The sequence below is a fragment of the Gasterosteus aculeatus genome, chromosome 1, assembly GCF_964276395.1.
Source record: "Gasterosteus aculeatus chromosome 1, fGasAcu3.hap1.1, whole genome shotgun sequence".
Taxonomy (NCBI): domain Eukaryota; kingdom Metazoa; phylum Chordata; class Actinopteri; order Perciformes; family Gasterosteidae; genus Gasterosteus; species Gasterosteus aculeatus.
In genome coordinates this window covers 6,532,223-6,547,945 of record NC_135688.1, presented here as the reverse complement: position 1 = coordinate 6,547,945, position 15,723 = coordinate 6,532,223, and the positions used below count along the sequence as shown (strand labels likewise).

Here is a 15,723-nt window from a genome sequence, read left to right as displayed (position 1 = left end):
TGAGAGAGCGAGAGAGAGAGAGAGAGAGAGGTGACACTGGGGAGTTAAATCAGAGGGGAGGAAGGATGAACGAGGGTGGCAGAGAGTCAGATAAGAAGGGAACTGGACGAGAAAGAAGAAAAGATGGCGAAGCAGAGAGGGATTACTGAGAGGAGCAGAGAGAGAGAGAGAGGCTGCAGAGCGAGGGAAGGATGAAGGTCAAACTGCCAGAGGAACATGAAGATCCATGCAAAGCATCAGTGAGGAGGGAAGAGCGGTGACACTGCATTTCCATCCTCGCACGTCACCCCACCTGAATGTCGGCAATGAGCTGTAAGGATTTGATGGAGCTGCGTCTCTGCGGGACAAACATTGGGCGCCATTGGGCTGACGATCGCTCGGCCAGAGGTGACAGAGGAGCAGGGGTTGTTTGGTCGGCCCTCTCATTGGCCGAGCAGCTCGCGCCGTCAGAGTCTCGTCATTGGTGCACTCGCAGCCCGTTGGTTCGGATCAGGCTCTAAAAAATGGCAGTTAATATTTACCGTGTGGCTATTTTTAGCCAAGCACCCGTATGACTGTCAGCTTTGATTGAAGATATAACGAGAGATGTCCTGAACTTCTAGACCCAGAGAGACGAGACAAAGAGGCATGCACTCTATTTCAGTTCTTTTCTTAACACCTTTGGCCACATGGGGGTTAATTGTTTTTTTGGCAGCAAGGTGAACTGACCCCAAAGTATCTTTGAGTAAGATTATGAGTCTGCAGCCATGGTAACTGCTCTTTGAAGCTGCGCACAGGCTGACATCAGCGAAATCCCCAAATGCTCACAATGACAATGCTTATAAGAGTAATATTTATGATATTATTCACCTTTTTAGTGAGTATTAGCATTCCAGTATTGCACAAAACAAAAACAAAGTAAAGCTAGTGCTAATGGGAAGGTCATAATCTAAGCGGGTATTTAGTCCTAAACCAAAGTGATGAATACATTGAAACTTGAGGATGGGACTACATGAAACATTTTTTGGAAATTCTTTTAAAAGTTGTTAAGATATTTACCCACATCTATAAATGTCAACCTTGTGGTGGCGCTTGATGAAGAAAATTCCTCATCTGGGGAACGTTTATGTCTGAAATAAATTTGGTTGCCTATTCTTATAATAAACCTGCCTGGAATTGAGAGCTTTTCTGCTAAGACATGGGGCTTATGTATTTAATAGTATCAACACATATTTTAAAAATGTAAAGAATGAATTAATAATAACGCCACGTGAACACTCTCCTGCGGCAGGTGTGTTGCGTGTGGGCGCCCCCACTGCCCCGGAGGTCACCCTGCGTCTCAACCTGACAGTGAAAGCCAGCAGCTGCGTGGAGCCCGGCAGCAGCTTCAGTGACCCTCAGTGCTCCGGCAAAGGCAAATGTATCACACAGCCCTCTGAGGTGAGGAATAATGTTTCTTATCATCCGAACCACACAAGCTCTGGTGTGAATGAAGCCGAAAGTTGTTCAGAACAGCAATGCAACATATAACACAGCAATGCTACATATAACACAGCGACGCAACATATAACACAGCGACGCAACATATAACACAGCGACGCAACATATAACACAGCAATGCTACATATAACACAGCGCGCAACATATAACACAGCAATACAACATATAACACAGCAATGCAACATATAACACAGCAACGCAACATATAACGCAACATATAACACAGCAATGCAACATATAATACAGCGACGCAACATATAACACAGCGACGCAACATATAACACAGCAATGCTACATATAACACAACGCGCAACATATAACACAGCAATGCAACATATAACATAGCAATGCAACATATAGCACAGCAATGCAACATATAACACAGCGCACAACATATAACACAGCAATGCAACATATAACATAGCAATGCAACATATAGCACAGCAATGCAGAAATGCAACACATAACACAGAAATGCAGTAATGCAACATATAACACAGCAATGCAACATGGACCAGAACCACCAGAGACCCGTTAGTCGCCACAAGATCCACACCTTGAATTAAAAGAGATTCCCTTGATGTGCTAAAAAGTAGAAAATAAAGGGAGGTGTTGCAGAGACCATTTCACGGTTTCTCTCTTCTTCTCATTATCTCTCCTCTCGCTGTTTGAGAAAATCAAACTGTGTGACTGCTGCTTGTTAGTGCAGCGTTATGTTACTGAATAATTTTACAATCTGCGATCCCATTATTTCTGTTTCACAAGATTCGCCTCCTTTCATCGCTTCCTCCGCTTGTTTCACCTTCAAGGCTCGTTGATTTGACTTGTTTTGCAGAGCACTTTCTTCTGCGAGTGTGAGGACGGCTACACTGGGATCTTCTGTGAGGAATTCGACGCTTGCCACCGCCGGCCTTGTCACAGTAACGGCACCTGCACCGACGTGAGGCAGGGGGGCGAAGGACGCAACTTCACATGCACCTGCCCACCAGGTGCGTGATTGTGCGCATAATGCCGCATGCTTTTATACACCAACAACGCTTCACACAGCCGCCTGTGTGTGAGGCTCCGTGAACAGTCTCAGCCCTCCTGTGGTCCTGCGGGTTGTTTTGATTGGAGCCATGCAGATGTAAAAATAACAGGGAACCTCTCTTATTGTTTTTGAAAATCCTCAAAGAAACACATGAGAGCGTGTTGGACCTTTAACGTTGTCAGATTTATTTGACTTGAAGTGAGGGCCTGTGGCAGGAAGGTAAATGTCGGAGGTGACTTGTGAATACCTGTTGCTCCCTGTGCTAAGGAGCCCGGTTGACAGGAAACAAAGATGCATGCAGAGAAAATGTAAATATAGCTCAAATTGGTGGATTTTGTGGTCATTAATGACTTTTTAAAAAACATAATCCTATCGATCTTAAGTTAGATGCCCATTAGCTGACTATTAACATCTTTGCAATAATCAATAGACATTCATTTACATGCTTGTAAAAAAAAACCTAATATGGGAAAAAAATGAAGACCGACTTTTCAGTTCTGGTACTCCAAGTAGTCACTTTTAGCGGATTCAACTTCTGTTTGACTATGATGACAGACATCTGGTCTGTTTTTTTTCCCAGGTTATGAAGGGGAGCGCTGCCAGTTGCTGGTGGACCATTGCCTCTCTCAGCCCTGCAAGAATGGAGCCACTTGCTTCAGCAGCTTGGCCGGGCCCAGGTGCTATTGCCCCGAAGGTAGGAACCCAACTTGATGACGGCTTTCTATCACTATTTTTAAATTTGAAATCAAATGTTGCATTTGTGCCTCAACACCCTGCGATGTTTGTGTTTCCATGTGAAAAACAGAATTGCACAGAAGGGGAAAATACATGCACCGTTGCACTATTCACACTTTTTCTGCAGTCTGATTTCAGTTAATTTACACCGACTGTCTCCGGTTTTAACTATATCTGTGCCACTGAAATGCTTAATTTAAACCTTCCTCCTCTTTGCTAATTAGTCTTCGTAGCCTCAGCGACCTGCATCAGACCGTCTGGGGAAATCTGTGGCCGCAAAACTGTATTTCTCAATAAGAGCGCGCCACGTAGTGTGCATTCCCTCCCAGAATACAGCTGTGGCGGTTGATAAGAACGGCCCGTGACACATAAATAAAGACGCAGCAGATGGTTGTAGAAAGGTGGCGGGAAGGTTGTGTCATTGTTCCAGGTGGAGCTCCCAGCAGCCGGCCAGCATTGTGGGTCTGTAGGGGGTCTCACTCACACCGCAACAACCTGACGGTCTCCATTGAGGAAAGTCATTCACAATCCACTACTCAGCGTAGGTCTTTTCATTAAATGAGAGCGCGGGAGCGCCAGTGTATCAATGCAGGGAGACTTTTAAAAATGTCTTCCGCTTGTTAGATAAAGGGTCCGAGGGACGTGTTGGACAAATTATAGCACTTATTTTTCATGCAGCCTCACGGAGAATCAATCTGTAATACTCCCTGCTTTGAATACCAAAGAGACCAACTTTAAAATATCAGAAAGCTTTAAACCGTAGATCTTTTTGCACAGAAGACATTCTGAGACGCCGCAGTAAGAAACAGGAATGTTTGTGCTGGTATTGTGTGTGATTGGCTGACTGGTCACAAACAAATGTTAAACCACAATAATCAAATCAGTAGAGCAATTCTTTAAGATGAACGAGAATGTAATCAACCACAAAATGAAGCGTGCGGGAGAGAGAGAGAAGCGCATGTGCACACAAAATGGGAAATCCATACAAGAGGATTTCTCAGAAAAGCACACGCTGTTTAACAAATAATGAATCAATAATTGAATCAGGATGCTGAACAACTCTCACACACTCCTGCATTAAGTCCCGTTTGCTTCTCTGATCAACACATCAGGTGAGGATTATTTAGATGTAAACAGCCTGCGGGTAAATTCATCAAAGGTAGAATGTAATGTTTAACATGTGGGGTTTTTTAAACGCAAGAAGTTTAAATTAGCTCCTTTGCAGTAATGTGTTGTCCACAATCATAAGACATTTCATCTCATTTCGAAAAGTCAGAGTATGAATCTCTGTTCAGAATGTAAAACGAAGAGAGAACCATGTTTGTTCTTCCTGCAGCGCTTATTCCCGAACCCGTCTCTCTTCGTTTGGAGCAGAAGTTAAAAGCTTTTTTGTTCATGTTCCTCAAGGACAATATATACACGAGGCTCTACACTAAAAACTGAGTAGATTCATACCGCAGTGTCCTCCACAGGTACAGAAATGCGAGCACACGCAGTAAACATGCCCAGGTACAGTCCAGCCTCCCACCTCCATAAATTACACCTGCGTATCGTCTTGCAATATTCCAGCTCAGACAGAAGCAATAAATGACATTATGGAACTGTCGCAGACGTCATCATAGAGGCATCAACTCTGCGATCACTCCGAGGCCGAAAGCTGTGTTTTTATCTGCTATAGAGCCCAACGGAGGCGGGATGGTGAGATAGATTTACCTCACAGGTATAGAAGGATGGTAAGATAGATTTACCTCACAGGTATAGAAGGATGGTGAGATAGATTTACCTCACAGGTATAGAAGGATGGTGAGATAGATTTACCTCACAGGTATAGAAGGATGGTGAGATAGATTTACCTCACAGGTATAGAAGGATGGTAAGATAGATTTACCTCACAGGTATAGAAGGATGGTAAGATAGATTTACCTCACAGGTATAGAAGGATGGTGAGATAGATTTACCTCACAGGTATAGAAGGATGGTGAGATAGATTTACCTCACAGGTATAGAAGGATGGTAAGATAGATTTACCTCACAGGCACAGAAGGATGGTGAGATAGATTTACCTCACAGGTATAGAAGGATGGTGAGATAGATTTACCTCACAGGTATAGAAGGATGGTGAGATAGATTTACCTCACAGGTATAGAAGGATGGTGAGATAGATTTACCTCACAGGTATAGAAGGATGGTGAGATAGATTTACCTCACAGGTATAGAAGGATGGTGAGATAGATTTACCTCACAGGTATAGAAGGATGGTAAGATAGATTTACCTCACAGGTATAGAAGGATGGTAAGATAGATTTACCTCACAGGTATAGAAGGATGGTAAGATAGATTTACCTCACAGGTATAGAAGGATGGTAAGATAGATTTACCTCACAGGTATAGAAGGATGGTAAGATAGATTTACCTCACAGGTATAGAAGGATGGTGAGATAGATTTACCTCACAGGCACAGAAGGATGGTAAGATAGATTTACCTCACAGGCACAGAAGGATGGTAAGATAGATTTACCTCACAGGTATAGAAGGATGGTGAGATAGATTTACCTCACAGGTATAGAAGGATGGTGAGATAGATTTACCTCACAGGTATAGAAGGATGGTGAGATAGATTTACCTCACAGGCACAGAAGGATGGTGAGATAGATTTACCTCACAGGCACAGAAGGATGGTAAGATAGATTTACCTCACAGGTATAGAAGGATGGTGAGATAGATTTACCTCACAGGTATAGAAGGATGGTGAGATAGATTTACCTCACAGGTATAGAAGGATGGTGAGATAGATTTACCTCACAGGTATAGAAGGATGGTGAGATAGATTTACCTCACAGGTATAGAAGGATGGTGAGATAGATTTACCTCACAGGTATAGAAGGATGGTAAGATAGATTTACCTCACAGGTATAGAAGGATGGTAAGATAGATTTACCTCACAGGTATAGAAGGATGGTAAGATAGATTTACCTCACAGGTATAGAAGGATGGTAAGATAGATTTACCTCACAGGTAGAGAAGGATGGTGAGATAGATTTACCTCACAGGCACAGAAGGATGGTGAGATAGATTTACCTCACAGGCACAGAAGGATGGTGAGATAGATTTACCTCACAGGTATAGAAGGATGGTGAGATAGATTTACCTCACAGGTATAGAAGGTAATCATTTTACTGCTGTTTGTTTCCCTGTCAACAGCATATTTCACAAACCCAACAACTTTCCAGGGATCATAAAACTAAATGGACTCCGTAATCACACCTTACCGCCACACAGGTTCACATGTTTACAGCTTAAAATGAAAAATAATTGTACTTGAAACAAATAACTGTAAAATCCGACGTTTAAGAGGTTCTCTGCGTGTTTACGGTCGGCTCGGAGCAAAGTGATGAGTAGAGGAAGCCTGCAGGAATACCATTTAAAAATAAGAGTTTCACAGATCATTAAAGGCTGCCACATTGTTAACTTTCTCACTCACACACTAATACACACTGACAGGAGGAAGTGTGCGTGTCGGTTCTGTGGCTGCCAGTCAGAACTGTCGCAGGCGTCAGCGAGCCGGCTAAATTTAAAGCGTCGACTGCTTCTAAAGTGGAATGTTTGAACGGCGGCAGCAGCAATGAAGAAGCGCCCGGTGCCGTGTCGCCACGTGTGTGAGTTTGTGCCTCTATTGGTTAGACATTTAGAAATCAAATATATTTTCAACTATATTCCAAACAGGGGATCAAATACAAATCCTAACCTTAAATGTATCCGAGAGGGTGTGTGTGTGTGTGTGTGTGTGCTGCTATCTGTGGGATTGTGTGGGGAAAAGGGAGAGGAGACGGGGGAGGAGGCAGAGAAGTGAAAAGGGAGCACAGAGAAAGAGAGAGAGGGTGAGATTTGGGGGGAGATTTATGCTGCAGTTAAATGATAAATGCCCTTGACATAAAGTCTTGCAGATCAATGGATGCTTGAGAGATTTCTCCATCAGCTGGATGGATTGTGCACTCGGCACATGAACGCACAACGTAAATATCACCGCTGGTCGTCTACACGCACACACGAGCCTTTCTCCTCTACGACGGAGGTGAAGACAGAGGAGCAGAAGGGCTGAAGAACAGAGGGAGAGGAAGTTATTTTTAGACGAGGAGGTTGGGTGAGAACACCAGAGGCTCACATGCTAATGAGAGGACGTGAGGAGGAAACCAGTGGCTTCAGCTCACAACCAGAAACTCAACACAAACGGCTCTTTCACGCGATGGTTTCGTCTTTCCCGTCGACAGCAACATATTTTGTATCTGTTGAGCTTCTTTCACGGCCTGTTTCTGTCTTTGACAACGAGGAGGAAGAGAAGAGATAAAAGCGCCCGATGTGGTGATTTACTACATGATTCCACACAACACATCAGCAAGACCGGACGGTCATTAAAACGTTGGTTTGACATCTCGAGAAAGACGTGTATTGGCTTTTTTTTCCCAGTGAGGCTGCAGATAGAACAAAGCTGCCCTCGGATGATGCCGATAACGATTTAAACTGTGAAAGAGAAGCTTCTAAGACATCCAGTTCCTACCCTTCAATAAAAATGTACAACATGCTATTTTAAATTGTGCAAATGTTTTTTCTTTAATCAAAGAAAAGACTAAACTCAGTTAAGTCGGAAGGAATGGTCTGCCCTTAAAGAAAACACACCCACAAAGAGCCGATTTGCAGTACGAGGCCGTCTCGGTGAACAGAAGGGTCCGTGCCAGGGTGGATGTCACATGTTGCACTGCACCGCCTAATCTACATTAGCACAGGCCCTGCTGTGCCACTCTGCCCACCTGCAAGCAGGCTCATCTAAAGCCATAAAATGAATACATTCGAGAAGGGTTACGTCTGCTGAATCGTCAACAGGGCGGCTCTCGAACCTCAACTCTGCTGCTTGATGTTTCTACTTGATAAGGTCACCAAGTTGTGTTAATGTTACGGCTGCTGGCAGAACTCCGGAGCTTCTGTCTTCTTCCAGCCACATGGGGACTCATTATTTTTTGTGCGGGTTCCCAGTCGTTTTCCCCTCATGTCTCTCTCTGTTTCACACCGTCCCCTCTCTCGCAGGCTACCAGGGCGCTACGTGTGAGCAGAAGGTCGACCCGTGCGCCTCCGGCCCCTGTCACAACAACGGGACCTGCTACGCCCAGGGCCCCGGCCCCCTGGGCTTCGGCTGCAGCTGCACAGCGGGCTTCACCGGCCCCACGTGCGCCCAGCTGGTGGACTTCTGCGCCCTGAACCCCTGCGCCCATGGGGTCTGCCGCAGCGTGGGCAACAGCTACAGGTGTCTGTGTGTCCCAGGTGAGCTATTTAGTAAAGCTTCTCGGGCTGCTGCTGGCAGCTGATGTTAAAAGTGGGACATCAATATCTTTGATGAACAGTATCTACTTCATAAAATGCATCTGTTATAGGACTTTTAGTTGTGTCACAGGCTGCATGGCTACTTGGGCGGGATAGAGTCCGAACTTAATTCAAGACGCATGTTAGTTTGAGTGTTTTTTGCTGCAGGGGTACTTTCAGAGGGATCTCCGTGAGACGGTTGAATAGAGATCCGGAACTAGTGGTAATGGTGTTTGTGGTAAGACGACAGCCTGTCAACATTTACCCCAAAGGTCCCCCGTCTCAACTGATCCACCCTGACACTCCACTGCGCAAATATTATAGAAGATCTCAGAGGAAACCGGCATTGCAGGTTTTATGTTTGTTAAGCAGGAACAGAATATATCTGACATTTTTCTTTACATCAAAAAAGTGGTTTATATAAATTACGACCAACAGAAGATATTGCCTTGGGACCCCTGATTCCTCGGACCCCTGGGGCCTGATGCTTCCTTTAAGAAAGCCATCCGCAGATACCTTCTGCATGCATCACCACCCTAAACCTGGCTTTAGAAGCGCTAGAACGCTGGCTTCTAGTAGGAGCTCAGAACCAAGAGTCGCGGTAAATATCCTCTCGAGTTATTTTTAGATGGGCCGATTGCGGCGCTTGCATCGATGCCCCTGTGAGGAAATCAATTGAGTGGAATGATGACTGACCATTATCCACTATCTTGCAATTATGGAATGGTAAGATATAGACTTTCCCACTGGACCAGAAACATAATTTGACACTTTGCCCTTCCTGCTGTCCATGCCACCCGTCCCTCAGAGGTAGAAGCCACGGGATCTCTTAATTGTCCTATTCTCATAGTCGCTGCTTTGTTGTCTCTCTTGCTTTAATGAGGGAGGTATCGACATATCTTCACAGTTTAATCTGTAGAAAACAGATGAATTGCCACATAGCCTTTCTTTCACGTATTGATTTGTTTTTTTGAATGATGCATGAGCTATTAGCTCTCTTTCCAACCTGAGAAAGTTTCCTAAACATTTGAATTATTTCTTGAGTCCATAATCCCTCAATAAAAGATGTTCTTCATGTTTATTTAAAGGCTTTCACTCCCTCTTTGTCACTGCAAGCCGAGACGTTGCGTTCCAATTATTCAGATATCTATTTTCCTTCCAAACGATCCTTATTCTTTTTCTGTTTAGCATTTCTTTCATATTTTCTTCTTCTTCTATGTCCCTTTGTCCTTCCTTGCTTTTATCGCTCTGCCGTTTACCTCACCTCATTCCCATTCATCCTCTGTTGTCTGGTTGTCATGGTGAATTGTGTGCGGGGCTTGCAATCAATTGTCTGTGTCTGTGACTATGCTAGTTGAGCAGATGCTTCCATCCAGTCGAACGTCTCCACTCGGACCGCCCGGTCTAATGGGGTCGGTGAAATCGGTGGTGTGTAATTAGCAGACATTACACACACACAAACAGACACAATGTTTTAGACCGAAATTGGGATTTTTTTCTGGCTTATCAGAATGCAAGCTGTTGTCTGAGGTATGTGTGTGTGTGTTCATGGTGGTATGTGTGCTTATCTGCTACGATTAAGCTCGCTAATGTGTTTGTGCGTGTCTGTATATATGCGTATATATATATATATATATATATATATATATATATATATATATATGGTTGGCTGTTGGAAAGAAAGCTGCCGGGGAACTGATATGTAGAAGGTCTCCTGTAATCCAGCTCGCACGTGGAGCTGCCGTCCCACCGGCCGGCCCACAGAAAGCAGACGCTCTTGGAAAAGCACTTGACATTTCACTGGCATTTCACAGACGGGACCCTAGAGGCTCTGAACGGGCTCCTGATTAATTCCACCTCTCTCCTTCCCCAAACACATGTTAGCTGAGGCCTGGGGAGGTTTTGCTGAAACTTTGTCATCACTGGGACTCTGGTAGGAAAGTGGGAGCCGAGCTAAAGAAAACCGATTGCTGCACTAGTCGTGCGAGGACTCGAGGGACTTCGGTCCTCTGGTGATTTCCGTTCTAAAGTTGTTGCTCTGAGAAGCAGCTTTGAGTGTGATCAGGTTTATGAAAGTACATCAGTGCATTTACATACATTACAACCATTTGTCTTTTTTGCCTTCCAAAACATACATGTGTCCTTGAGTTTTCTAATACGGGTATCTTCACAACTGGCACACAAACTGTGACACTACGCTTTGTGCTTTTCTGCTTTACTTCTAAATATTGTCTGACAAGCAGATGAACTCGTTACTCTAGAACACTAGAACTAGTGTTACTCAAACGCTGGCCCGTGCATTCAGATCTTGCAGCCCTTTCCTGCCTCAGTGCACAGCTGCCATCCAATGGAAAGCCCAGTGCACTGCATGTCATGTGACCTGACGCCCGACGCCATTGACCAAATGCAGACCGTACAATATATTCACACTTTCCTAACTCATTAAATAAGGAGATCTGACATGTGTTGATACACTATTAGCGGTGTCTTGTGCGTCCTTGTGTGGTTTTCCTTTTTTTTTTTCTGTGGACCGGTAGTGAAGAAAACAAAATCTGAAATGAATGTAGAGCTGCATGACGACACTGCTGTCTGCAGCGTTAAAGGGAAAGAGAAAGTGATGGCTAATCGTTGTATTCACCATGAGTCCAAGGTTGCAGGTCCCATGGCACCTCCAAATGCACCACCACAACCTTTGAGAAGTAAGGTCGGTAAAAGTTAGCGACTTGTACTAACTGCTGATCACAGTTGAATTCACAACGCGCTTTTCAGCAAAAAACCCTCAAGGTTAAAACATTTTTCTGGTTGCATCAGCAAAATACCACATTATTAATTATTAAATGCCGCTTACATTATTACGTACTGTTTTGTGTCCCATTAAGGCTACCATGGCTTGTACTGTGAAGAGGAGTACAATGAGTGTTTGTCCGCCCCCTGCCAGAACTACGCCACCTGCAGGGATCTCATCAACGCCTACGAGTGTGTCTGCACTTCACAGTTCGATGGTATGTATCTATCCATGTATGAGAGAGTTTGCGATTCTTTCTAGGTGCAGGCGCACGCACCTGTGAGTCGTTTTACTTCTACGGAGACTGTTGTGCATCTTGGTTTCTCATAGGACACGTTCTGTGCGTGTGTTTGTGCAGGCAGACACTGTGAAATCTACAAGGATCCCTGTCTGAAGATGCACTGCCAAAATGGAGGCCACTGTGAGAGTGCGGGACTCAATAATTCCTGCGTGTGCCCACCCGGATACCTGGGTGAGCAGTGGCGCTCGTGCCACCTCCCGCTCAGTAACATTCACATGACACGGTCGTACAAACCTGGATTTATAAACAGGTTTCAGCGGGAGTCCAAATACTGCTGTGAGCATTAGTTCCTGCTATTGTCTGCGTTGCCTTGCTGGTCATTGAACACAACCTCGCATGTCCACGCAGGGGACAGGTGTGAGGTCGACATCAACGAGTGTGAGAGCAACCCCTGTCACCATGGAGGCACCTGCGTTGACCAATCAAATAGCTTCACCTGTCATTGTCCACCTGGGTGGGTGGGGCCCAGCTGTGAGATCCGTAAGTCGGCCTGTGTCTGTGTGTGTGTGTGTGTGTGTGTGTGTGGGTGGGGGGGTGGGGGGTTATTGTGGGGACATAAACTGGTTTACACGGTGAAAATGGGGGGATTTGCCTTCTTTTCTGGGACGAAAGGTGAATCCCCAACACTTGTACAGTTGGTGGAGGGTTTACAAGTGGCAGTAATGTTGCAGCTTCGGCGTAAGTCTCCAAGTCGATGTGACGTGTTTGTCTCCGTCTCAGACCTGCAGTGGAAACAAGCGCACACTGAGGACACCCTGACCAACATGCCGCGTCACTCCCTCTACATCATCATCGGAGCTCTGTGTGTGGCCTTCGTCCTCATGCTCATAATCCTCATTGTGGGCATCTGCCGCATCAGCCGCATCGAGTACCAGGGCTCGTCGCGCCACGCATACCAGGAGTTCTACAACTGCCGCAGCATCGACAGCGAGTTCAGCAACGCCATCGCCTCCATCCGCCACGCCAGGTCAGTGGCGGGATCCGGATACGCTGACGGATAGGCGATAATTAATGTGAGAGCTTTGTGTCGGTGGGGTTTCCCTTCAAGAAAGATGTAGAAGCAAACGGTCCCAGATAAAGGTCAGTTCATAATCTCGCCCCATCGCCTCGTCGCCTCTTTTCTGGAGCATGTGGACCTTGTAAAAGGAAAAAACTAAAAGTAGGTCAATCGGCGTGTCCAAGGTCAAGAATAGAAGCTGGAAGCTCACGTCAGTCTGACACATGGAAAGTTGCTTTTCTTGGGGTTTTGTTATTCTATAAAGTTGCATGTCACCGTTATCAGGGGAGATGACCTTGTCTTTGGATGGGAAAGATTAAATCTCTAGCAGACAGGCTGATTTACAATCTGTGGACGTCGAGGCTAAAGCCGAGTGGCATTTAAAATGCAGGGAGGGTCAAACACAGAGAAGCTCCGCATTAAACGAGGTGTCGGTTCGAGTGGTTTTAAGCTAAAAGCTTAGACATAACCGGCTCTGCTGCATATATATTTTGACCTTTCATTTTCTCTCTGTTCTGAGTCCCTCTTTAAAGAAGTGCAACACTAATTCACTAAATTAACCTTTTTTCTTTAAGTTACTACGCTCTATTTGTATCACTGGCTACTTTGAGAAAATGTATTTAAAGATGCACTATTGATGCATTTGTTGTGTTTGTGGCTTCTTGGGCAGATTTGGCAAGAAGTCCCGTCCAGCCATGTACGATGCCACTCCCATCGCCTACGAAGACTACAGTCCTGACGACAAGCCTTTGGTTACCCTCATCAAGACCAAGGATTTGTAGAACAAAACCATCCCAACACATCAGCAGCTGTACACATGCGCATACACACACATTTACATATATATGTATGCAGAATGTCAGTATAAATCTTCACGTATTTCTTAAGAAAGGAAATAACAGCAAAACAAAATTGAATGTAAAAGCAGAGAAAAAAAAGAATCCAAGACGTACTGTAGTAATCTGGAACGTAACAACACAAATATATTTTCCTGTCGACGTCAACAATAAGGCTTTATTGTAGCATAGCAGAACACTTAAGTCATTGATGATGGGCGGCCCTGCAGTAACCTCTGCTGTACTGCAGGGATGACTTTAGTCTGCACCAGACAAGGTCGGCCACCCCAAAGCCTAAATTCCTACGTGTAAACTCAGCAAACAGTGCTGACAGCAGTCCGTGCTGTGGTGGTAGAGATAGGTGCACTCCTCTCGGTGCATACACTGTATCTTTTTCTATATCTTACAACAACAAAAAAATCTGCAGTAGGTTGCCTTACTTCGTGCATGGTTAGATTAGATGTTCTCTCTGCGTTATTTTAAAATCCTTTATTGATGTGGTTTTTTTTTTCACTTAGTTGTATTTCTCGCTGTCATGATTGTGCCAAATATTTTGAGAGTAATTTGTGGTTAGAAGATTAAATACAAATGTATAAAATACTAGTCACGCACATTTTCTTTTTAAATAATTGCATATAGTCCTGTTCTTTACATGCAAGTTTCTCAATGGTATTATGAATAGTAGAGAAAGTGGGATTGCTGTGACCCTACCAACCTGCTCTATGTCTATCAGTGATATTTAGGATAATAGATCGGTATATTTCTCAATACACAGAAAAGTAGTTGGTTTAACTCAGAGTACCCGACTCTGCTAGTGTACACATTCATCTCTAGTATTGACCGTGTTAAAAAGTGTTGTTCGGGCGTAGAGGGGGCGGAGATTAAGAGGGATGATTTCTACTCCAGAATAAATGTGCTTCTGCGTCCTGCCAATGGAAACGTCTCTGTCCGTGCAGCTGTGTTGTTCCTCTCAAGCAATATTTTACCAACAGGCTCAGCTGATCCGTTTTTTCCTTCTCGTTTTAACGATTACCTGTTATCTATGTTGAATGATGAAAACAATAAAGAATCAAGTGAACATAACGCACAGTACTTGCTTACTGTGTCACGTGAAGCATGTTTTTCTTCTACTTGTACCAAAACAATGCTTTTTACTTTGAAACTACAAGCCGGACGATTTAATCTATCTTTATTTGGTCAATTTACTTACTTACTAGCTGGCTGTTTAAAAAGGGTTAACATTTTTTTAATTTGAGTTATTTTACAGTTCTTTACAGTTGACACCTGTTGCTATGGACGATGCCAAAATGATATACTCTCAAAGTGTAAGAAACATTATAGCCGCATTATATTATTTTTTGTTTTTATAAAAAACAAAAACCCAAATGAAGAACAACCAACAGCGTCTGTCTTTCTGCAACGTCCCACGTCCCCCCTCCCTCCCCCCTCCCCCCCGGACTGAGCCCTCCGCTGAGGGAAAACCCTTTCATGGAGTCAATAATTTGAACACCCTCTGTGACCTCAGGCTCTATCCAGATGTTCCCCATGTAAACACCTCTAAATACAGACTGAGACTCTGGGGTAATGGCGCCCAACACACCTACATATATTGTGTGTGTGGGTACACAAACATGCACGTACACACACATTGCAGGAGGACCGGCTGTCTCTGCTCTCACCTTTGCTTCAGTCTGCTTTGGTGACTTGTGCTCGGAGTTATGCCCTCTGTTTTCCCAAGAAGGTCAACATGGCTGGTCATGGATCCCAAAACAGGTGTTCCGCTGGCTTCACCACAAAACGAAAAAAACACAGCTACAGCTAATGGTAAAATTTGTGTAGTAAAAGTAATTCACTTTACAAAATGATAATTCTTTCGTGGATTCCCAGAACGCACTTTTAGAATTACAAGCTCAAATCATCTCAGTTCAAAAGAGCAATGCAGACTAAATGTTTAAAGTTGTTCTTGAGACTCTTAAGGAGTTTAGAATAAGTGGGGATGATTATGTATCCTCAGCGCCCTCTGTGAAACGTGGGAATTATCACATGTACGTTTTAAAGTAACCACATTTTGATTACTGCCTTTCTATACTCTGGTCTGGATGACTAATCTTCTGAGACCTTTAAGGTCAATTTAAAAAAGTGGTACATATCATTTCCAGACCTTTTTGGGCCTTTTTTGCACCAAAGTAATCACGTCCCGTTTACCGT

General features: G+C 44.3%; 1 protein-coding gene across 3 annotated transcripts in view; it reads left to right on the top strand.

Annotated features, from left to right (window-relative positions):
• The window catches only part of dner (delta/notch-like EGF repeat containing), a 35,235-nt gene extending 20,637 nt beyond the window's left edge, over positions 1-14,598 (top strand). For 2 of the 3 annotated variants that reach the window (XM_040176548.2, XM_040176557.2), the window contains exons 5-13: positions 1,271-1,419; positions 2,315-2,468; positions 3,090-3,203; positions 8,324-8,557; positions 11,476-11,598; positions 11,740-11,853; positions 12,031-12,162; positions 12,403-12,649; positions 13,350-14,598. In XM_040176548.2, coding sequence (XP_040032482.1) covers positions 1,271-1,419; positions 2,315-2,468; positions 3,090-3,203; positions 8,324-8,557; positions 11,476-11,598; positions 11,740-11,853; positions 12,031-12,162; positions 12,403-12,649; positions 13,350-13,461 — 1,379 coding nt within the window. In that variant the 3' untranslated portion in view covers positions 13,462-14,598. Of the gene's footprint in view, positions 1-1,270; positions 1,420-2,314; positions 2,469-3,089; positions 3,204-8,323; positions 8,558-11,475; positions 11,599-11,739; positions 11,861-12,030; positions 12,163-12,402; positions 12,650-13,349 lie in introns of all 3 variants that reach the window. The other variant, XM_078098391.1, reaches the window with a different exon arrangement.
• The last annotated feature ends 1,125 nt before the right edge of the window (positions 14,599-15,723 follow it).